The sequence below is a fragment of the Lichenostomus cassidix genome, chromosome 14 (genome assembly GCF_008360975.1).
Source record: "Lichenostomus cassidix isolate B80296 chromosome 14, HeHo_3.0, whole genome shotgun sequence".
In the NCBI taxonomy this organism is placed as follows: Eukaryota; Metazoa; Chordata; class Aves; order Passeriformes; family Meliphagidae; genus Lichenostomus; species Lichenostomus cassidix.
Window position 1 is genome coordinate 7,582,227 of NC_139495.1, and position 24,835 is coordinate 7,607,061.

General features: G+C 46.3%; 1 protein-coding gene across 1 annotated transcript; it reads left to right on the plus strand.

The window, feature by feature from the left end:
* Positions 1-6,990: 6,990 nt before the first annotated feature.
* Positions 6,991-24,272, plus strand: GPR139 (G protein-coupled receptor 139). Its single transcript, XM_085074728.1, has 2 exons — positions 6,991-7,192; positions 20,083-24,272. The coding sequence occupies exons 1-2, from the start codon at positions 7,072-7,074 to the stop codon at positions 21,015-21,017; spliced, it is 1,056 nt and encodes a 351-aa protein (XP_084930854.1). The 5' UTR covers positions 6,991-7,071; the 3' UTR covers positions 21,018-24,272.
* The last annotated feature ends 563 nt before the right edge of the window (positions 24,273-24,835 follow it).

Consider the following 24,835-nt stretch of genomic DNA (forward strand, 5'->3'; position numbering starts at 1 on the left):
TTTCAGTTTGTTTTCCTCCCCTTTTTTTTTTTCTGTCTTTCTTCAGTGATGTGTTCCAACATTTTCCCTCGTGCCACAGACAGAGGCAGGTGAACCGCAGAATAAACATAAAGATATCAGAGCGCTGCACCTGCCTGTAAAATGACATGAATTTAATCAAAACCATTCCTAGTCTCAGGGCTCAGGCACACAACTGGTCTTGTTGCTCTTCCCCTGGGCAACTGCTGGTGGTGCCTCTAGTGCAGGCTTGGACATATGTTTGACATCAGCAGCAAGCGCTAAGCAGAGCTGCAGGGGGATTGTATTATTTGATTTCTGATTATGTAGAGCTTCCTTCTGTAGCAACATCATCCTTCCTTTTGTGCTCTCATTGACCTCGTGGATTACAGTAAAGCTGTGGCTAACCCGAGACGGATTCTGCTTATGCCTCACTTATGCCAAAGTAAATCAAGAGAAATCGTGGCACAGTCAGTGGAACTACAGGAGAGTAAGACTGGATACAAAGCTCATTAACATTTTTAATGGCTCTACTTTTGGATTAAGCAGTTGTTCTTTTTACCTAGAACAATAACAACAACAAAAAAAATCAAGCCTGAAGGAGAAGAATATATGTCCACTGATGGAGAAATTACTCTTGCTGAAAATTCAAAATAAGATTTTTTTTATATCAAGGAAATAAAACCAAATTAATAGTGGCTTTTATAGCCACTTAAAACATCCACCTGCAGGGAGGTATTTTTGCTGTATCTGCTAAGTGTGGTACCTAAAAATACTCACAATACCTAGAAAGTGAGAAAAAAATCAGTCTTTTCTTCTGATGGTTTTATAATGGTTACATCTAATTCAAAGTGTATCAGACAAGAAAAGAGGAGTTCAAGGAAGCCAGAACCTTTAATCTAGTTAATTAAAAGGGGGGAAAGCATGTGAAAGCCTTATGTAAAATGAGAAAGTAATCTTATTCTGCTCAGGCTGGCTGCTCATTTGGTGGACGGGCAGAAGTTAACAAGGGGCCTTGCAATCTATTTAATTGGCCACAAAATCAGAGCCTGCATCAGCCTTTCTTTCCATGGAGCCTTACTCCTTTATGCCTCCTGTTCCTCCCCAAACACAATGAAGGTGATGCTGCAGGACATTGCTCCGTTTCCACCAGAAAGTGTAGCAGGAGCTGTAGGGGCTGTAGGGGATGAAGGGCTGTAGGGCTGTAGTTCTGCAGGGGCTGCAGGGCTGCAGGGCTGCATGGCTGTATGGCTGTAGGGCTGCAGTGCTGTAGGGCTGTAGGGTTGTAGGGCTGTAGGGCTTTATGGCTGCAGTGCTGTAGGACTGCAGGGCTGTATGGCTGCAGGGCTGTATGGCTGCAGGGCTGCAGTGGCTGCAGTGCTGTAGGGCTGCAGGGCTGTATGGCTGTATGGCTGCAGGGCTGTATGGCTGCAGGGCTGTATGGCTGTATGGCTGCAGGGCTGTATGGCTGCAGGGCTGCAGTGGCTGCAGTGCTGTAGGGCTGCATGGCTGTATGGCTGTATGGTTGTAGGGCTGCAGGGGCTGTAGGGCTGCAGGGCTGTATGGCTGCAGGGCTGTATGGCTGCAGGGCTGCAGGGCTGTAAGGCTGTAGGGCTGCAGGGCTGCAGGGCTGTAAGGCTGTAGGGCTGTAGTGCTGCAGGGACTGTAGGGCTGCTCTGTGCATGCCCGTGACAGGCACAGCTGTGACACAGCCACCCCTCCTGACAAGACACTCTCTGTCCCCAGGCAGTGACGACTGCTCCACGCCAGAGCCACCCCAGCCCATGAACAGGAGCATTGATTTGGCTGCTGCTCGCTGAGTCCCAGGGACACAAAGGCACCAACAGGCAAAGATGAGAGGAATTCTGTGTTTTGTTAAAGTAAAGCTCCATATCTGAATCATGTAGCTTATTCAGAGATGTGCAGGGAGGATTTAACCACACCAGCTAAGCGTGACATTTACATAGGAAACTACAGAACAAAGTACTTGACTTTGTCACTTGATCCTGAAATGAGGTTTAGGATGGCAAATAGGAATGCATTATAATGTTGTAATAATTCCATATTTTTTTTCAATAATTAGTCAAAATTATTGGTACAATGATTTTAAAATAAGAGATAATCTAAGCTGTTTTCACCCTCGGCATTCACAGTCTGGAGTTGAGTTCTGCTCAGCAATGGGTAAGGAAGTGTCACCTCCATTTGCCAGCATTGCACTGTGAGGTCTGTGCATGCCACACCTTTTCTAGGCTTACACAACTTGGAACTTCCAGCCCAAGAAAACTTGAACATTCAAGTACTTTCTTATCCAACTTTTAACAAAAATCACAGTAGAGGAAATGCAGAGAGTCTATGACACGAATCTCATCTGCTTTATTTTTACCTTGGAGAGAGGATAAATTAGCCTCCATCTTCAGAAGTATTTGTTAAGTAGTTACATTTTAATCCCAATTTATTTATGTCTAAATCCAGCAAAGGGTTTAAGCATATGCTTATGCTAAACACATGAATTAGGCCATTAATTGCATAGTTAAGCATCACACAACTATATCATACAAGCTCCTGATGGATCCTTTTCACTTTCTCGTCTTCCAGAAAGAGTTTCATTTCTATTGTGAGTAATGGATTAATTTTATCTGAAACACCATCTATATGCTGACTGTTGCAAAAATAGCCCTAATTTGTCATAACCACTGCAAACTGGACAGGTCAAACGAGTTTATCTCAGCACACATTTCTGTCAGATGTTTTCAATGTAACCTGAAAAGAGTACAACCTAAACTCAGGTGTATCACCTACCAATTAAACACAAACAAAACACAGTTTGTTTTGTAACTCTTCTTTTAAACAACAGATGTTAGGTTAAATCTCATGTTCAGGCATTTATCACATCTGTTTTCTGTTCCCTTGGAAAATGTACTCACAATAGAGCTCAAATTAATTACAATGAGATTTGTCAGCTGAAACCTAAAAGGGAGTTCAGGGAATAAACATTTAATTCTAGAAGGAAATAATTGGTGTTTAAAAGCTTTAAACTTGTTTTCAGTTGGTTCACATAGGCAAAGCTCCATTACAGACAGTATTTGAGACCTTTTTGGGGTCTCCAAGGAGATCTGAGGCCAAAGGAAGAAGAGATGCAGAGGAGTCTGCAGGGCTGTGGAACCTGAGGGTGCAGGCTGTGGACCTGCAGCACAAGCTGCAGAAGCCATGGTGCACCCACAGCCTTCCCTGGCAAAAAGAAAAACTTCTGACCTTAAAAATGAATAAATCTTCACTGTTCTCTTGTAAAACTGGAGCCTGCCAATGCATAGGCACTGAGAAGGCTCCAGTAAAGAACTTTCATAATCAGCTTTTTTCCTTAACAGCTTTTATGAGAACACAGAAAGGTCTCCCTCACCTTCCAAGTCTGGAGAGACCTGCAGAATGCTATGGATAAAGACAGTTCTTTAACTCAGAAGGAGTAGAATTTGACTCAATTATCCCACAGCCTAACAGTAAGGAAAGATTAAAATATTGCTTTGAAGAAAAGGGTTTCATTGCAGCAAAATTATATACAAGAAACTAACAATGTATAATCTAAGACTTGTCATTCCTATAGGTATAATTTTCTCTGCAGCAGCTCTGAGTTTAATTCCTGCAGCACTACTACCCAGGTAAGACAGCCTTGCTCAGGCCCTGAACCAGTTCTCTTGCCAATGTCCCTGGCCTCTTGTGACTGTTAAAATATATATTTTTGGCCAAACAACACCTCTTCCTTTGAGACAGTTCTCTACCCTCCTGCAGCCTCTCCCAATCCCTTTACACACTCCACACATTTATAATTACCCTTCCAGTTTCACCTTTGCTGCCTTTTAGGCATGTCACTCACTGCAACAACACAACATTTAGTTCTTCCCAGCTTCCTCTGAAAATGGCTCTTGAAGTCACCAGTGTTTTTTCCACAGCCCAAGAGGAAAACCCCAAGTGACTAACTTGTCACTCCATCCTGCTGCCCCCAGGATCACTGTCTAGCAGTTTCTAGGGAGGCTCATTTCCTCTGGAAAAAAAAAAAAAAAGAAAAAAAAAGAAAAAAAGAAAGTAACCAAGTTCAAGTGCCTCTGGAATTTTCAAGTGAAGCACATCCACCTGTTATTGTTATGTAGCATGCCATGAAAACAATAAAATGCTCTCAGGAAAAGAATAAACATCATTCACTGTCTAAGCATGTGGCTGCTCATGAGATGAACTTCAGGAACCATCCTCCTCAGGGCTCCAGAGGCATCTGCCTGTTAATTCAGCAGCAGAGCAGTGCTCTCCTCACTGTGGCCCTGATGTCACACATAAATGTCATCCCTCTAGAAAACAGAGAGAAGCTTAAAAATAAAGAGCTATAAGTAGAAGCAAGCATTGTGGTTGGTTTTGAATTGGCTTTATTGACTTTTCTGTCTGGTGTTCTGTTACTGCACAATTCAGAGAGCAGAACAACCAAATTCATTTCATTTGGGCCAAAACTGGTTTGAAGTTATTTGAAGGACAAAAGCCCCTCCAAACACCATTTACACACAAAACAAAAGAGCAATCTTCACCTTTACTTTGGGTCCTTAATTCTGATATATTTCAAAATATTTCACTAATTCTACTTTAGTGAAGCAAAAGCAAATCAGAAGTGGAAACCCAGTCCATCCTGCCTTTGAAGCTCTTGGCTCAGCAAGGCAGAAATGTTTCTTGAGAAGCTTCAATTGAGCTGAGGTATGAGGAGCAGCTTTACTTTCTGTGGCCTCTCCACTTGCAGGGCAGGAGAGAGAGAACTGGTAGTGAATGTGAGCACATGTCCCAGTTTTCCTCCTCTTCCAACAGGAACATGTCATGTGCAGCAGAACCTCCTGTGAGGCTCTACTGAGAGTTCCATGTGGGAAGATAGGAAAAGATTCTCACTCCCAACAGCTCTCCTCAGCACATGAGCAGCTACCTGAGCTGTGCCCTGGAGACAACTCCAGCTCTGAGGAAACATATGCTTCTGTTATAGAAATAGGCCTCTCCAGGGAAGCCCTCTTGCTCAGGATGTTTAAAACTAGGCCAGACTCAGAAGTGGCAGCAGCACAACAGAAACTAGGCGGCAGAGGTTCTTCCTTAAACTCCAGCTTCTTGTGGGATTTCACTGTTGTTAAGTGGAAAAGTTGAGACTCATGGTGCTGCAAACTGGATGTGGCACTTTTTAACCATCACTTGTTCCACTGCCATCCCCTTCTTTTGTGTTTTGTTTTGCTGATGAGCTTCACTTAGCTTCACAGTGAGTCACACTTCCAGCCCTGCTGATGTACTCACTGCCACCTAGAAAAGGCTCCAGGAAAAATCACTTCTCTTTCGGGAGGCAATAAAAGATCTCTTTCCTCCTCAGGTCTGTTGCAGAAACATGAGAAGAACTCAAAAGAAAAAACACCCCTGTAAGTTAAATATCTAGGGAACAAACAGACAAAGCTGAATTCACAGGACTTTGTACTATATAATCACTCCACATCCACTGCTTTATACACCTGCTGGTTATCTGAATGAATGGTTTAGAAAAAAATCTTTTCAAAAGGAACTCATTCCCGTAAAAGCAGACTCTAACATTCACGAAGACATCCATTGAAAAAGCAGAGGAAAAACATATGTTTTCTCCAGCCTGGGAAGGTGGACAGCAGTTTCAGTTCAGTTCAAAAAAACCTCTTTTGTAAGGCATTTAAGCATATGAATGATCTTACTGACTCTCACAGCAAAGTCACTTGCTCAAGTCCTTGCAGGACCAGAGCCTCACTTGCTGCTGGTTGTGTTTCCCAACAGAAGCTAAACTACTTTTCAGACAAGACCATGGAAACCCAAAGGTGTGGAAGTCCTTACTTAGTAACCTTATGGTTCACCATTATTCACCCTAAGCAGTGGGATGTTTTCAGAGAGTAAGGACCACATCTTTATTTAGTTCTGTAAGCCACACACTGTATCTTGTGTGTATCCATCAGACACACCTCCTTGACCAACCCAACACATATTGCACATGAACATCCCTCTTGACTTGCTCTGGCAGCCTCAGAAACCAAGGGCGTTCTTCCCACACACAGTGCTGTCTGCAGGGCTCAACCCCACACACTCTGGGTGAAAAAACATCTTGTTTTCTGCTCAGGAGGTAGGCAGTGTAATCACACATCTATTTTATCAGTAAACCATAACCTCCTGAATATATCAATGTGCTCACACCTGACCAGCCCGCTCAGCAGCACAAAGGACAGAGCTCCATCACTCTAACGTAGCAAGCCTAACTCGAAATCCTTTATTACACCTGAGACTATGTACTGAAGTAGCCGTAAGGAATGGGTGAAGAAGGTTTTAGAAATTCTGATTTCCCTTCAGCATTGTCCTGCGGTAGCTGGGCACCCACATCTGCCGTTCACGGGGGGCACGGCAGTGTCTCTGCTGGAGCGTGGTGTGTGTCACTGCTGGAGCAGGGCAGTGTCCCGGCCGGAGCACGGCTGTGTCACTGGCTGGAGCAAAGCAGTGTCCCCGCTGGAGTACAGCAATGTCACTGCCGGAGCCCGGCGGTGTCCCCGCTGGAGCAAGGCACCTCGCTGTCCTTCACCCCGCAGCGCCGTGGGGACAAAGGCACAGTGCAATGCCAACCGGGCTGTGCGCTCTGATGCCGCAGCCACAAACACCCATCGCGGGATGTGCCCGCGCCTCCGAGCCGCTCTGAAGCACAGCCCAGGGCTGCAGCCGGGCACGGCGCTGACAGCCCTCGCCTCTGCTCTTCTCCTGTCGCCTCGCGTGCCCGCTCGGAGGAAAAACCCCTTTTCCCGCTGCCCGGCGGGAAGGCGCGGCGCCCCGGCGGAGGTTCCCGCTCGCAGCCGGGCTGGCGGGGGCGGCCCGAGGTGGGGGCCGGTCCGGTCCCGCCCCGCCCCGCCCGGCCCGGCCCCGCTGCTGCCCGGGGGCCGCGCCATGTGCCGCCGCCCGCCGCGGGGCCGCGCCGCGCTCGCCGCCGCCGCCGAGCGTGCGAGGGGCGGCCCGTGCGGCGGAGCCAGCGCCGGCAGCGGGGACGGCGGGGACGGCGGGGACGGCGGGTCCATGGAGCACAGCCACCTCCACCTCCACAACGGCTCGCTCCTGGCGCACCACCGCTATGGCTGCGGCTTGGGCTACGCACCTGTCGTCTACTACAGCCTGCTGCTCTGCCTCGGGCTGCCGGGTGAGTGCCGCGGGACGGGCGAGGCTGCGGGGCAGGCGAGGCTGCGGGGCCCCGGCGGCTGCTGCCCGCTGTGCGGGGCGGGGCGGGGCGGGGGGAGAGCCCGCTGTGTCCTCGGGGTGTCCCGGGCGCGGTGGCTCCGCGTGCTCGGCGGGATGAGCGCGGGCGGTTCGGACAGCAGCATCCCCGGACAGCAGCATCCCCCGGACAGCAGCTTCCCCGGACAGCAGCATCCCCTGACAGCAGCTTCCCCGGACAGCAGCATCTCCCGGACAGCAGCATCCCCGGACAGCAGCATCCCCCGGACAGCTGCTTCCCCGGACAGCAGCATCCCCCGGACAGCTGCTTCCCCGGACAGCAGCATCCCCCGGACAGCAGCATCCCCCGGACAGCATCTCCCCGCCCGGCGCGCTGCCGTTCCGGCGCTGCTTCCCTCGCCGGGGTTTGTCCCTGCCTGTCTTCGCCCTCCCACCCGGCTTCGGACAGCCTGACTTTGAACTTGACATGCCGAGTCAGCCTGTCGTGAAGTTTGTGCCATTGTCGTGTTGGCCATGTGAGTCCCGGAGCGGTGCCCATTCCGGGTCCAGCAGCGAGCACAAGCGTAGCTGCCGAGTTTTTCTGCTGCAAATCGCCACCCGACTCCGTGGGGCAGGGCTGGCTGTAGGAAGCGACACGCCACCACTACAGAACTTGACTGGGGAAGGAGTGCACTGTCAGGAGGTTAGCAGACAGTTGTCACACTTGTGAGCCTGTCCCTGTGGCTGGTGGAGCAGGACAGTAGGTAGGAAATCCAGTCTTGAGGTCAGCATGCTGCAAAAGCAATGGCCATGCTGACACTGAGACCCCTGAATGCACAGGGCTCAGAAGGAAGTCCCAGCTGACAGGCAGCAGCCTCCAGAGTGTATAACCCTGAGCAAAATTTCCTACTTAAAAAGGGGACAAAGACATTCTAGAGATGCTTGGGACAAGAAAAGCTAGGGACAGCCCAAATAGGGAAGGAAAGGATGTCCCAAGCTTGGATGTGACCCCCTGTGAGGCACTGCTGCCAGCACACAGGTATCCACAGCTCCAAACGTGCAGATGCCACATGGAGCATCACACTGGCAGTACAATCTCAGCCGAGACAGGCACTGAGCAGGTGCTTCCTCCTGGAGGGGCTGTCTGTGGCTGCCAGGGAGATGCCTTGGCATGCAGCACCGAGGGCAGCTACTGTACTTACAGTGGGCAGAGCTGTCATCCCAGCACAGCCTGGGTGGGCAAGCAGCATGGCTGGCTCACTGGCTTAACACTTCCAGCCTGAGAGTAACTTGGAGTGATCCCAAGGACAGGTAGAATGAGTTGGGGAAAAGTTAGAGCATTCTGATGCACTGAGGGGAATTGGTATTCTAAGGGTGCAATACAAGACAGTTTGTTGTGTCCATGTAGAGATACACATTTAAAGTGCCATGTGGAACGGCAAGCAGCAATGATAGGTAATAGTCTACAGTTTCTAAATGTTTGTTCACCTGAATTCCTTCTTCAAGCAATTAATTCATAGAAACATTTTTAATCAGACATGAGGAGAATTCTGCCTCTGAGCAGCATGCATGCAATTACCACTCTCTGTATGAATCTATGTGCTTTGTGTCATTTTGGTTTGGGGTTGTTTTTTTTTTCCCTTTCTGGCTTATAATTAAAATTTGAAGATTGGCTAATAGTTCAGAGAGCTGGAAAGTTAAGTCCTGTATTTACCCACAGAGGATGCAGAGCACAGGCAAGTGTCCGTGCTCCCAAACATTGATGAGTCTCAGCCCTGACCTGAAGGGACCCAGCCAGCAGGGATAGGAGGTGGTTTCCTCTTCATTAATTCCTTAGGGGCTGCTTAGATGTCCACAGTAATGACAGGCTCTGATTTCAACACCAGTCCCCTAAGAACTGAGCTGGACCTTCGCAGGATTATCAGGTGAAGAAGTTGTCGTGAAGCACTCTGTGTCTAAGCTTGCCTTTGTATGTCTCAGAAACAGGGGAAAGTCTTGCGTGCACAGGCAAGAAAAACCATTTAATGAGCATTCTGCACATGCACCAGCTCCCTAAGGACACTGCATTGTAATTACAGACCTAACGCTGTCATTCTAAGAACATGGGTAAAATCGGACACAGTCCAAATTAGCAACAGTGACATGCATTTCTCAAGGGATCAGACATCAGCTGATCAGAGCAGTGGCACCAGTGACAGTGCTTAACAGAACTGGCCAAAGCATTTGGTGGTGCAGCACTGCTGGGTTCAGTGGGCTTCCAGCAGGTATGGCTGTGTTCAGAGCACATTGTCTGAGGATGCACTGGCACTGACACCTGAACTCACTGCACATGTACAGAATGCTGAGTGAATGCACAGTGTGCTGAGTGCATGAGAAGTTCATGAGACTGCACAGAGATGAGAACAAGCTGGATATGCTTAGGGGAAGACTCACATGGCCAAGCTTCATTGAGGATGCAGTACAGGGTGAGAGCAGTGCTAGAAAGAGCTTTTCATGTTTTAATTTGAAGCTGCTCTTCAGTTTCTTAACCTTAGAAAATTGTAAAGGTAGCAGGCTTTATTGGCTGTTAGAAAAAGAGTCCTGAACTGTGTGGGATCTTAATTAGCTCTGGGTGATGCCAAGAATTTAAGAGAATCCCTGTCTAGAATCTGTTCTCAAATACAGCACTAGTGCAGTGTTTTGCTGAAACAGAAAGAGTTAACTCCTTGCCACAAATCTTGGAGAAAGACTGATGAGAGGAGAAGCCAGTTAACTGTTTCTACCTTTCCTGCTGTGCTTCTGAAGGAAATTTCACTAACTCAACAACTCCACGTTGAGGCCAAGTGATGCCAGGTCTGACTGTGTGTGCAGAAGCATCCTCCCCCTGCCACCCCTGTACAGCCCAGACACCTCAGCAGACCCTGTGGAGCAGTGGCTCCTTCTCCCTCTGTTCAACCAGGCACCAGAAAGTCTGTAAAAAGCAGAGAGGTGAGAGAGCAAAGAGAACTTCCTTCAGCCCTGCTCTGGCAGCAGCACACAGAGGCAAAGGGCAGGCTGCATCCAACAGAGAGAGGCACCCACAGAGCCAGACCTGCACCCTGCCCCTGCATGGCTGGGAATGCACCCGAGGTGGCTGCAGCTCTGCCAGGGCTCATCGTGCCTTCAGGCAGCTGGGGCAGGAGGCTGCTTCTTTTCCCTCTAAGTAGAGGCTGGTCAGACAGAGACAGTTTTTTGAAACTTGTTTTGAGTGCAGACATGCAAAGGTGTCCCACAAGTAAGCAGTCCTGCTACCCAGGGTGTCTCAGGATCAGGCTGCACAGAACAAGGAGAAAATGCTGGTGCAAGGGTGGGGAGAAGCATGAGGCAGAGGCACTGGAAGTGAGGTCTTCTCCCAGTTAGAGGGGAGAGTTTCTGAATTATGGAACTGTTCTGAATCCTGTGCTCTGCTAACCCTGCACTCCCCTTGTCTGTCAGAGAGAACCTCTGAAGCACCTGCAATTAGCTGGGAGGCAAGAGAGTGGCTACAAGAAGTCCTAATGGAAGTGTTTCTTTGTGAGAGAAAATGCTAGAGAAGGGATGTTGGGGATGTGGGGGAGGGAATAAATTGCTCTGATTCAGTCCAAGAGGGGGCTGGTAAAGGTGAGAAAGCAAAGGGCAACAGGTACCACTCTCAGTCTGTCCCTTTGTCAGTGAGAGCTGCACAAAGCAGCTGCAGCAAAAAGCTCCTTCTACAGTGGGGCCACTGAACACAGCCAAGAAGGTCAGGCACAGAAGCAGCACTGCTTGCAGTAGACACCTGACTTTGACCTTGATTCCTGCTTCATCAGAAGGAACAGCAGCAGCAGAGTTGCCTTGCATGCAGTCACTTTTCCCATCAGGAATAGAGCTTATTGCTGCTGAAAGGACAGAGCATCAACATTTCCTGGATCAGAGTCTGGCCTGATTCAGGTTCCCAGGGCTCATCTCCTGACAGTGTGAGAGGCAGAGTGAAATCTGGCTTTCTTAGTCAATCCCAATGGGTTTGTTCGTTCCACTTTGCTCCCCTGTCGGTGCCTTGGGCTTCAGGGATCGTTGTATCCCAGTGACACAAAGCACAAGCACAGCCCCAGCACCTTTACAGCATCTCCAGGAGGCAGTAGACTCACAGCAATGCCCCAGGGAAGTGCCACTCTAAACTTAAGGAGCTTTGTCCATGACTCTCTTATTTGTGCTTTAGGCTTTTGCTTTAAACCGGTCTCACTGATCTAAATGTAGATTCAGGACTTCACAAGCTTGGGAAAGCAGCCTGGGCACGCTTGGATGCTCCCAGCTGGAAGGTGTGAACAGGTAGCATTCATGTCAGACCTGCTGCTGAACAAGGTGACATGGAGAAGGGGACAACCCGGGTCATTCAAAGCCCAGCCACGCACAGAGTGCGTTCACAGGGCTCCTTGGCGAGGGAGAGAAGCTGCAGTCCTGAGCTGGAGGAACGTGTCAGCTCAGCAGGGGTGCCTAACGGGTTTAACTCTCCGTGAAGAGAGAGATACACGTTATGGACCTTGCCCTAACAGCTGACAGATTGGCTGTCCTTGCACAGCAAGGCAGATGCTTCCTGGGGAGTTGGACTGACACAGGGGTGCACTGTGCCTGTGCAAACTGCCCTATAGGCACAGGCAAGCCAGAACGATGGAGAGCTGCTCCTTCTGGAGCCTTCTCCAGGTAAAAAGCTTGGAAGAAGGAGGCTCTCTGGGAGATGTGCCCGCCTGGGTCATCATCATGGCAAGGCAGGTGCTGTTGGTGGGCTGAGCTCCCCTGATGGAGCAACCAGCACCATGCAGCAGCCCAGCTGTGCTCCCTCTGCTCCACAGCTGTGTGGGGGAACGAGACCTGAGGAGCATTGCCATCGCTGTGCCCACAGCTGTGACCCTGCCAGCACCACGAGCAGCCAGAGGGACAGGTAGCAGTGTTTGTTGGTGACTCACGTGGTGTGTAATAGCAGTAAATACCAAAGCAGGCGGAGGGAGGTGTGCGTACAGCACACAGCACTATAGAGGTGGCTGACTCGTTTTGGATTCCTGCCATCTACTGCCTGGTACATTCTTCTGCAATCACACTACAGGCTTCTGATTAAAGAGAGCATTTCCAACACCTGGATAAATAGCCTTTCTCATAGCAGCATACCTGAAAAATAGAAGTGCTAAAGGAATATCCGAAAATATGAGTGGGAGAGCTGTTACAATGTAGAGTTATGACCTTGAAAAAACAGCACTCTTCTGCTGTCCCTCATTAGAGAATAACAACCAAACCCTCCTGAAACCTGATTCAACCACCCTTTTACTCAAAGACCATATATTTTCTGACTTAAAATCTGAATTGGACACAAGGCCAGTACATTGCATCCTACTTAAAAGGGGACAAATAGATTGCCAGAACTTTAGCTTGGCTAGGGGAGCAACTGAAGGGCACTAGAGCTCATTTACAGTAGCAGTACTGGACAGAGGGGAACAAAACTGCTGCTAACATGCTTAAAATGAGTCATTTCCTATTCTAAAATGAAAGCTTGTTCTTTAAGGAGAGAAGAACCATTATGAAAAATAATAGATTCATTCTGTTCCTGCACAGAACTGGTGACAGCAAGGTGTGCAGATGGGAGTGATTTAGTTTGGTCAGTACATCTGGACCCTGTAGCTGCTAAAGTCTTGCAGCCTGAAAGGCAGCATGTGGCTGAGTCCATGTTAATGCATGGATTGTGGGGAAGGTGATTGTACATTTCTGGATGCTGTTAGACAGAGTTCAATTGCTAACTTTGGATTTCTTCTGCCACGTCAGTAGGAAACAACACTGTCAGGGCTGTGATGGTAATGAGGTGCCATATTTGGGAGGCTCAGCAGACTATGAAGTGCACAACCTTGCATGGCAGGCTGCTAAAATGGATTGGAAAGGAAAAACTCCAAAGTACATTTTTCCTTGAAATGACAACGACACAAAAGAGAGAGCACAGCCAGTTTTCACGGTAGGTGGGTAATGCAGAGCCCCCAGTCGTTAAGAAGTCAAAACATTCAGAAGCACTAGGCAGTCTAATATCCTGCTGTTCTACATCCACCCCCTTACTTAGCTCTCCTCATCCTCTTTCTGCTCCCTCCTGTAAAACAGGGGTGAATCAGCAGAAACAAGCCAGCAGAAAGCCTTCATCCACACACACCACAATTTGGTGTGGGCAAACAAACAAGGTGGAGATGTCCTGATTGTGTGTTCTGCTTTCACACGCCAAGTGCAAAGCAATCTCTGTCCACAAAAGCTTTCCCCTTCTGTTTCAGGGGTCTTTTTGCACCTATAATCTCTTTTCCCATTAGCATTGAGACATCAGAAAAGGAAACAAAGCCAAAATTAACTCCTTGAGCACAGGAGACCTTACACAGAGATCAGTTTGCATTTTGCAGAATGTGGATATGTATGTACAGATACATGTGCTGTTCTTGGGGTGAGCTCATGGGAGAAGATGGTATTGGATTGCCCTCCAGGACCCCACTGTGGTTGTGCAGAGAGAATGAAGTGGAGGCAGCCAAGCAGGACCAGAATTAGCAGGACAGAAGATGACCAAAAAGAGCTTTATCCCTTTATCCATGAAAGAGGAGAGAAGTTTGCCTATTGAAACACTGAACATCTTTTTCACTGAAATTGTTCCCTTCTACCACCTGAAACAGAGAGTCCCTGCAATGTAGAGTCATTAAACCTCTCCATCTTTTCAATCATATGGAGCACTGCCTGCATGGACAGGTGCTCTGGAGGTTGCTTTTGGTTTCAAGACAAATCACCTGTCAGTCAGTTACATCAGACTAGAATATTTCTTACACATTTGTTCACCCCAAGTGTGTTTTCTTCAATGTCCCAGCTAGCACACTGAAGAGTGATATATCTAGTGGGGATGCAGTATATTCTCCGTGGGGGAATAAAGCCAAACTGCAATGGTTTTACAAAGTCTGTAATTTCCTGCATATTGTGTAAAATTGGCATAGTCTCTGAGAAAGCTTGGCCGTGGGGTTTGCAAGCATGAGCTCCTATTGCATTAGCTAATGCTTTAGGAAGACATAAAGACTGGTTTATTTTAGCAAAACCACAATCAAAGGTAAAATCCTCTTAATTATTCATGTTCAGTAAAGAATTCATGGCAGTGCCCTTATGAAATCACATCCTCTTTCCATCCCAGTCATCCCATGAAAAACCTTGGGCACCTGCCTCAGTACTTTGGCATTTGGTATCAAAAGCATGGAATGGTTTTGTCACCCTCGAGCTGGAGTTACCTCGAGACCTCTTACACTGCACTGCCAGCCCATATTTAGAAGCCACAGACACCTGCCAAATGAGACACACGAATGCCTTGAAAATCCCTGTCTGTCCAGAAATTTTGCATGAATAACCAAATTGCTTTTATGATTTCTGCATTATTTTGCAGATAACTTTTTCTGTTCCCAGCACCAGTTTCCATCAGAAAGCTGTACTGCTCTGGTAGCAAGATGCAAGGCTAGACTTTGAGATGTGCATTTCAGACATTTTTATCCTTGTGTAGGTGCCTCTAAGAAAGGCTTTGGAGATGCAGGAGCAATGTCTGAAAGTCATTAGAGACTTTCTACTCTGTAGGCCTAGCTCAGGAAAGGTGGACAAAGAGGGTGAAGATGGCAAGAGGAGAACCAGATCCTTGTCACTTTTACACATGTGTGTCCCCAGTGAGCACAAACCAGACCTCCCCACATCCTAGCCCAGTGTTCCTTCTGGGCTGTTCTCATACTGCAGAAATAGCCCTGTTTTATACAGAGTACTCCAGAAAAACTTCAATGGTGTAGGAAAGCCAAAAGCAGCACAGTGTGATTTCACCTTTCTGCCAGACAGGCTACTGCACTCCAGCCCTGATGGCTGGCAAGGCTCAAAGGGAGTATCAGCCATTGGCATCTCTGTGCCATTACTGTGTCTGTGCCCTCCAACAGTGAGGAAGTGCTTTTGCTGGATTAAAATCCTTTTTTGGCCTCTGTGACCCACTGGTGGCTAATGCCAGCTGCAGAGCAGAGTACCTCATTCACTGCATCCTTCCCCAGAGCCATCTCAGCTAATAAATGCTGTCAGGGAGAAGAATGGCCCCAGAGGTCAGATTTCATTGTCAGAACCTGGCCTCTGGCCCTGGCTCTCTCATTCACTTGTGACTTGTAAGCACAAGGCCATGCTGTGTTTTCCCTGGCAGTAACTAACCTGGTCTCCTGCACCTAGAAGGGAGTTTGGGTTGTCCTGGACAGCAGTTTGGCCACCCTCTACCTCCAGGTTCTCTTCCACCCTCAGAACTGGCATGGTCTGTCCCTGCACATGGGGTTTCTAAGCATAAACCCCACGAGAGCCTTCCTACAAAACGTGAAACTTCCTCCAGTAGCAATCCTGCATCCGTGCCTGCCGTAGCTTTTATGCTGCTCTTTTTTTTTTTTTGCATATATTCCTCTCCATCCCCTGGGAGATGATGCAGGCACCAGCAGAAGGGGCTGACAGCTCTTCCCTCGTGGGGGTGCCTCACTGTGTGCTGTTTGACAGCACTCAGACAACTGAACAACAAATAGATCCATTTATTTTCAAAAATCAATCCTCACAGGAACTCCCTGGGAAGACAAAACTTGTATTGCACTAATTATATTCTATAAAGTGTCTCTTTTCGCTTCACAACAGTTTAAGGAAGGAACTGAGGATGTGATAATAGAGAGGAACAAACTGAAGTACTGTTCAGTCTGTCCCCATCTACTCTAGGGCTGAGTTTGATCCATATTGCCTGTAAGAGGAAAATGTGGATCTACCCTATCTTCTTTAAGGGCAAACACCATCCAGAGGTCATTTTAATAGATCACATAACCAGCTATAGCCAGTATCAGATATAAACATGTATTTACATTGCCACAGCATTTCTGGTTGTTCGGGTTTGGGTTTTTTTTTGTTAATAACTTCTATTATGTAGCACCTTCGTCAGAAATCACCCACTGTCATCAGCTTCTCCAGGGAGCTCCCACACAAAATAAGGGACAAATGCCACCCTCATCTCCAGTCTGGTAACTATTGGTGAGCAGCTGTTAGGAGCTATGGTCAGATCTGGCTGCTGGACACAGTACCTGTTTACATTCAAATATTGCCTCCTAGCTTAGAGGAAATCATCTATTCCCATCAAGCCACTTTTTCTCACCACTTATTTTTAGCATATTGTACTCACATTCTCGGAGTTTCTAAATCTGAGGAGGAGGTGTTACTAACATATTTTCTGAAGCAACTTAAAATTTCTCATTTGTAAGCTATCTCTCTGTGCCAGTCAGGTGACTAAGGCTAAGCCTGCAGAGAAGTTTCATACATTACCCAGTAATTTGTGGGGATCCTAGCAACAACTGTGTTGGGTAAAAGGTGTCCATTATATTGTGTGACCTAATGTTTATCATGCTCAGTGAGCAACACTTGTGGCTACTTCATTTAGGTAGTTTATACAGCTGAACTGCTGAACTACAAAATCAGCCTTGCTCCCAGTGCAGGGAACTACTGCTTGTGTTGCAAAGGCCATTTAACTGCACAGGCTGCTGTGTATGTTCAAAGTGTTCTCAAAAAAAAAAAAAAAAAAACCAACCAAAAACAAACAAAACTACAAATAAACCCCAGAACTATGCCTATTTCTCCTTTAGACAGATACAATCTGCTTAAGCTCACATGTGGTGAAAATAGTGAAAGGAGCTCTTTTAATCCCTTGCAAAGGCTGTGGTTAGACACTGTTTGAGTGACGACTGCAATCCAAGAAATGAGAAGCTGGGGGTAAAACTGTGCCCTTAGGTCAGAGGCACTGCTCTGAGGCACAGAACACTGCCAGGCTCTGCAGCTAAGGCAGCATGGCTTTGGGATGGGAAGCAAACCCAAATCCACGTGGGAACCAAAGTTACTGCTGAAGGAAGATCCATCTCAGACACATAGGAGCTCCAGTGGCACAAATTTTGGTGCTGCAGTTTGAACTCAGAGGGATGTCAGAGGAGAGATGGAAGTGTCCTGTGATGAGGCCTGGCTGAGTTAGAAGGTGGCTGTGTTTTGAGCAGCCTGGACCAAAGGTGTTTGGGTATCAGAGACCTTTGGATGCTGTGTCTCAAATGTCTCATGTCCTCATGCCTGGAGGGAAAGAATTGAGGCTGCCATTTTTTACAGTTTCTTCTAATCATCTGCCAGCAGCACCTCAAGGCTTCAGCCAGCTAGTCCCCAATCAAGCCCTGGTTCTCAAACAGATATTTATAAATTCAGAATACTGCACTGCAGCAGCGACGCTGGCATAAATTCCCATCTGTCATCCCCTAATCATCTCCCAGCTCAGTGATCAATCTCTTTCAAATTCAAATGATCTTAACCACTTAGTATCTAGAAAATACTCTGCAAGAAATGGGCAGTGTACCACCCAGGACAATTTAGGGGTGCTGACCTATCCAGCAGCTGTAGCTCCACATATATTACAGCAGGGACAGATACTTTTATATCTCCATCATCATCATCTCTGCCATAGTTCTCATCACAGACTACAATGTTAGTGCAAGAATTAGTGTCAGCAAGGTTAAAATACAGTCACAAATACTCTTCTATCACCTTTCACCCACAGTGGGTAGATTTTGCCCACAGCAGAGCAGGACACTGAGGCACTCAGGAGTTACAGACACACTGGCACAAGGGCACAGTTGGTCACACAGTGTGGTGTGCCCATCTATTTCCCATTTTACTGAGCTTTAGATACTGTTTGAGGACAGAGCAAGGACCAACTTCACACTGGCTAGGAAATGCATGAAGGACTGAGGCATCCACAGCTCATCTACACTTTCCCTATACAGTGTGCAGCAGGAAAAATACTCACAAATCCTGTGCTGAGACACTGGCAACTTTCTGCTGCACCCCTGTATGTGTTTACTTTCACTAAGTAAATGGTGTTACTTTATTTCATATCATCTGGCAAGAAAAAGCTCTAATGTGATCTCAGGGAAAGCATTTCCAATACAAGATACAGTAACCCTTGCAGGAAAAATTGGGTAGAGCTGGTGTGTACTTTGTCAGATCAATTTTCTAATGTCTCACCAAGCAAGGCTCGCTGGCCTTAGATAAATAACCTGCATTTCAGCACGTGCTGTTCCTGCTGTGGCTGGGAGCCCTGAGAGAGGCAGGGGCAAAGGCTACAAAGCACTGCTCATAAATCTGCTCCTGTAGCAAACCACAGTGGGGTTAGAACCCAAGAGCAGGACCCCTGCAATAGAGAGGAAGTGTGAGGAGCAGGATGGCTGTACCTGAACACAGCTGGGCTTTGGCATCCCTGCAGGAGCTGCTCTGACAGCAGGGCCAGAGTCACCAGCAGGGATTGATGCCTTCAAACACCCTCCTGGCTGCACACTGGCTCCAGCTGCTGCCACTGGAATGAGTCAAATCCAGAGGGTTTAAAGAGAAGCTGCACCCCATGGTCACATCAGTGTCTGTGAAGCCAAGCCAGTCAGCCTGGCTGGCCAAAGCCAGCAGTGGCTGCAGAGCCACGATAAACACTCCAGCTCGAGGATTTCCTTGACAGTGCATCACTCACTGCACCTCCAGGGCTCATCTGCAGGCACGACAGAGACATTTCCAAGCAAGGAAGTGAAAAATGACACAGCAGTTCTGCCTATATCACCTCTTGTCTCCCACATCTGCTCTGAGCTGAAATCAATGCAGTTGCATTCACGTTAACGGAAGACAGAATTGGGAAAATTCCCCTGGAGGCAATTTGAGACAATACCATTGGAAAGATCGTGCTTCTTTTTTTTTTCTTTCTTTCTTTTTCTTTCTTTTTTTTTTTTTTTAATATAGGGAAAGAGTGAGTTGAGTGTCATCTTTGGTTTAGTTTTTTTTTTTCCCCAAGATATAAAATTGATACATTCAGTTAACACAAAAACAGGTGAGGGCTGTTAGTCAAGATCATTCCCTCTGCTGCAGTTCATTTCCCTGGTGGCAGAAATCTGCTCTCAGACAGCAGGCTTTGAAGCCATTCACAAAGGATGAAATTTTTTCAGTGCCAAGTAAAACAGTTTTTAAAAAAAAACAAGCATTTTCAATTGTAGGACATGTGTCCCAGGCTGCCATTACCTTTATGTTAGCAACTTCCTTTTTCTCTGGTTTAAAGGAATCTTTACAATTATTGTTCATTTGTTTTGGAATATCCATCAAAGCTGGTGGAAATGTTTGAAGCACAGAATGCACAGAAGAGGTGATTTACAGAACACTTAGGAAAGTATGAACTACAAAGTCAATTTGGCAGTCACTTGTACAGTAAGCCAGACCTCTGATTTTAAGCACTTCTTCAGGTATTCTAGCCAAGTGATACCAGCTTCTGATGGGAACAATCTTGTCTGTCTCATTCTAGCCAAACTGATAGTAGGAATAATGGGATTTTTTTTTTCCAATTCAAAACTACACAGTAAGTTCTAGTAAACAAGAGGAAGTAGTTAAAAATTGGCTACACCTTAGTGCTCCAGCAAATCTCTCAAGTATTGCAAAAGCTGTTTATATTCACTACCCTTCTCACTTATCCCTTGTTATATAAAAAAGTGAAAAATGCAATGTGGAACATAAGAGAGAGTGTGTGTGTGTGAGGTTTTTTCTTCCTGCTACCCCTGCTTTGTGTGCACAGACAGGAGTCCCAGCACCCCCTGCTCAGGGGTGGATTCCACAGCTCAGAGCAGGGCCATGCTCCTCTCCTTGCAATAGCTTCTCCGAGGGACCTGACTGGGGTGTTTTCCTTTTGGTTTCTTGAACTCTGTTAAAGGTGGTCATGTTGCCTAGTGCTTGAACAGCTCCAAGAAAGTGCTCAGAAATGCTAATGTTACATCTTAATAGCCTAACTCTGTGTTTCTTTCTCCACAGCAAACATCTTGACAGTCATCATCCTCTCGCAGCTTGTAGCCCGCAGGCAGAAGTCCTCCTACAACTACCTTCTAGCTCTAGCTGCTGCTGACATCCTGGTTCTCTTCTTCATCGTCTTTGTTGACTTCCTCATGGAAGACTTCATCTTAAACAAGCAGATGCCTCAGGTACTGGACAAAATAATCGAGGTCTTGGAGTTTTCTTCCATCCACACGTCGATCTGGATCACGGTGCCGCTGACCATCGACAGGTACATCGCCGTGTGCCACCCGCTCAAGTACCACACCGTGTCCTACCCTGCCCGCACCCGCAAGGTCATCCTCAGCGTCTACATCACCTGCTTTCTCACCAGCATCCCCTACTACTGGTGGCCCAACATCTGGAGCGAGGACTACATCAGCACGTCCATGCACCACGTGCTCATCTGGGTGCACTGCTTCACGGTGTACTTGGTGCCCTGCTCCATCTTCTTCATCCTCAACTCCATCATCGTCTACAAGCTGCGGCGAAAGAGCAATTTCCGCCTGCGGGGTTACTCCACAGGGAAAACAACAGCCATTTTGTTTACTATAACTTCTATTTTTGCCATCCTGTGGGCGCCAAGAATAATCATGATACTGTATCACCTCTACGTGTCGCCTATAAACAACAGCTGGGTGGTCCATATTGTGTCGGACATCGCCAACATGCTGGCGCTGCTGAACACTGCCATTAACTTCTTCCTCTACTGTTTTATTAGCAAAAGATTTCGCACAATGGCAGCTGCCACCTTGAAAGCCTTCTTTAAGTGTCAGAAGCAACCTGTGCAATTCTATACAAACCATAACTTTTCCATAACAAGCAGCCCTTGGATTTCCCCAGCCAACTCTCACTGCATCAAAATGCTTGTTTACCAGTATGATAAGAATGGAAAGCCTATAAAAATATCACCATGAAAAGGGCAATAGGTGGAGTTTCTGGGTGCAAGTTCTTTTCAAGTGGTTACATCTCCAGGATGTAATTTTCTGAAATGGCTGTTTGCAAGAGAGGTCATTTGATTTCATTTCCCTGGGTGGCCAGGGGCAGATCAGACTGCCAGGAGGAAACAGGAGCACTTGATTTTAGGAGCAAAAGTGAGAAGGCAAACGCCTCCATCTCTTACATAGCATTTTGAATATGCTTCAGAGTTCAAGTCTTAGTAGTGTTCAGTCACACAAACGTTTTGCATCCCAACACCAGTGCAATCCAAAGTCATCAGAGGGGCGAAGCCACAGCAGTGTTTAATTATAACCTTTTAAAACACAACAACAAAACCTTACTTGACCATCAGTTTGCTATCGACAAAGTAAATGGAAGTTTTTGTCTACTGTGGAAGGTGCCATTTCTGGAGTGTGCACTTGCCAAAAATTATGTGTTGATTCTGGCATGAAATGCCATCACACACAGTTGTGCTGTCAAGACCTCCTTGCAGGAGGTAGCCTGTGAGACACAAATGGTGACAAGCCTGGTTTTGGCTCATTTGAACAAGGCTTGAGGACTGATACAGTACCTGTTGCAGCCTGGGCATGGAAAGCAATCCTGCCAGCTGCTGATATTCACGTGTTTTAGGTTGTTATTTAAGAATGTGACTGAGACAGGGGAGCTCGAGGGAGGAAGGGACGCTTCTAGAGCCAAGAACAAAAGCAGCATCTTTCCCCAACTATTTCAGTTGTGGTGTCTAAGGACTTTCAAGTGTGATACCTGATTCAGAGCTCTCATGAAAGTTGCTCCTGTGAGCAGAGTGATCAGAGCCTTCAAGGTCCTTCTTAATCAATAGAGATTCTCAGTTATCCCCCATGTTCAGGCCTTTAGGGATTCACACATAAAAACCTCAACTTAAGATTTTCTCCTGATGGATGATGCCATCCTATTTCATATTTGCCATTTAATTGTTAAAAAAAAATTGTGAAAGAAATTCATTAAATACTCAACAGAAGTAAAAATATAAAAGCCTTAGGTTAAGATGATATAAGTATTTCACTTATTTAAAGGAGGTTAGCTTCTCTTCCTTAACCCTCAAAAAGCAGCATACCGTCAATGCTGAATGTGGAAAATAAGAGATTTACAGGAAGGCTAAAAATGCATTTCTTTTCATTTTTTTTCCCTTTCAGATGTGGTCTCTTGGAGCCACATGCCACAACCTCTTTATTCTACCTTGGGCACTTAGTGCAGCCTCACTGTGAGGGCAGTGAAGGTGTGTGGTGAACTCAAGCCCAGCAGGGTCAGTGGACACAGCAGCTCCTCAGGAGCTGCAGATCAGTGAGAGCTTGGTGCTAACTCTGTGTTTGTGCTGTGCCCATCTCCAGTACCAGCAGGGAGCTCGTGGTGCATCAGGAACTAACACAGAGAGGTCCTCTGAGAAGGGATCCAGTCAATCCCACTGTGGTGGGATCAGAGGGCTGAGAGCTTCTCTCTGATACTCATGGATGGCTCTGCTTTGGTGCAAATCCCCTAAGAAATGCCAGGCTGGCAGAAGTCCTGCCGAGGATGGAGAAGGCATGGAGGGATGTTCTCAGGGGACATCCAGGGTGCACAGGTCACTCAGGAGCACAGAGGGGACACCCAGGGCCCCAGGAGCACACACTGCCCAGGGCTCCCCTGATGGCAGAACTGCCCAGCAGTTCTCTGTGAGCTGCTGAGGCACCCCAGGGACCACAGAGCTCAGAGCAAGAGGGGAGCACATCTGGGGAAATGGAGGGCTGAGAGCAAACCCTGACCCTTTCCACCCTCACCCCCTTCCCACTTAAATGTCTCCAGAGGGAAATGAGGAGCTTCCCAGTCTGCTGGCTGTTTGTCTTTCTGATCTCAAAGCTTCACCCTTGCAATAATAAAGCATTAAAGGGATGCTCAGCCTTGCTGTATTTATCATGACAAGGATAAAATTACTGCTCCCTTTATAGTGTTTCACAGAAATTCAGTTTTGTGGCCATCCTTCCTGCCCTTCTCTAAGAAACCTCCCTCTGGTCTTTGTCAGTTGATAGTAACCAAAGTTACCTTATGGAAAAGGTACTGTATGTTTCATTTTGGAAAAACACTGTATTTATAACTTATTTTTATTCTACATTTCTTATGAGGAATGCTTGTCTGAGTTAAACGTGAATGAGTCTGAAGTGCAATATCTATATAGATAAATGGTTCATTTTTGAGAATGTATCTATTGAAAAAATACCTATTTATACAAGAAGTTCACTATTCTACTTAATATAATAGTAACAAAGAAAATAGTGAATGTTTAGGGCTTTTATTTATTTTTAAAAATTAAATTAAATGCATGGCATATGCTGCCATTCACATGCTGTGATTAATTAATTTTTGTAACATAATGTTTATCCTGCAAACTAGTGTAATCTGATTTTTTCTGTCCTGATAATGTATTTTTGTAAATTACCATATTTAAAAACAAAAATCTTTCTGCATAAGTATTTTTTTCCCCCTATGAAAAATAACACATTAAATTCTCGTAACTTATTTGGAAAAACTCACAATCATTTTCCATATAATTTTAGAAATGACAAGGTGCAATTTTCATGTACAGTGGATTGGTCATTTCACTTCTGATAATTTAGGGCTTTAAAAGCTTACTTCCAAAGCCCTTTGAAGTCAAAGGGAAGGTTGCTAGTGGGTTTTGTGGTTGGTTTTTCCAATCTCCATCATTTTAGGAGGGCTTTGGATCAAGCTGTAGCTTGTTAGCAGACATTCAAAGCCTTCTTAGAGTCCAGTTTGGGTAATAAAGCCTTGACTTTTTAGTCTGCCATATGGGAGCTGCTGTTGATAACACTTGCCTTATTTTTGGTTGTGTAAAGCATCTTGCAATGACTGTTGCTAACAAGCCAATGTCTTGCTGTATTATTTGTACCTCCTGATTTTCCAATAGTAAAAACTTAACCAAGCACATATAGTGTCATTATTTAGGGAAAAAGTATCCCGGAGACAAAACCATCTTTGTTGTGGAGATGGTCTTTTGTACTCTAATTTATATTTCAAATATCTACAATTAGAAACAATAAGCTGTGAATGGACAGTTTTGCAGTTACTTATAGGTATACATCCTTGAAGACCACAGCTAGGAACAAAATACTTTTTAGATGAATTGCTGGCATATAAAATTATGGGACCTATCACCTATTTAAATTGTGAATATTGATATTTTCCTAAGTAGACAATATATTGTGTTTGACAAACTTGTTTGTATTATAATAAATTATGAGATGGTGCAAAACTTACTACTGTGTTTGGAGCTATTGTTTGATTTATGGACTCCTGTGATGTACTTCTGATTTACAGATACTTATGATACACTACAAATAAGAGATAGAAAGTGGATTCAGAACCGCAGGAGATGGCATGTGGAGGAAGCCAAACATTTCTTCAAATGAAAATTATTAACACTGCAGATTTCATACCCCCAGCAAATGTAAAACTTTCTGGAATCAAGTTCCTAATTTCTCTGTGGAAGTAAAAGGACAAAAAATACTACAGCAAAGCAGAGAATAGAGAAGAACCTGACCAGAAAAGTCCAGTGTCTTCGAGATCAAACACTGTAGGGTTAAGCACACTAAGAGGAGAGAACCATGCAGGCAATGCCCAACCTGCTTGCCAGATTTCCCTGCTGTGAAGGCTTGGGAAGGTTTGAAAATACAGCTTTGAAGAGAGAAATGGGGGAAAAGGGGAAATGTCAGACTTGATGGAGCTTATCAGAGCTGTTCCTTAAGGAAGGAGCCTGGGATCTGCCTGT

Excerpts from the sequence above, each read along its gene's own strand:
- GPR139 (XM_085074728.1), top strand. The coding sequence starts at position 7,072 with ATGGAGCACAGCCACCTCCACCTCCACAACGGCTCGCTCCTGGCGCAC. Across the intron at positions 7,193-20,082 it reads GCTCTGCCTCGGGCTGCCGG|CAAACATCTTGACAGTCATC; the intron begins GTGAGTGCCGCG and ends CTTTCTCCACAG.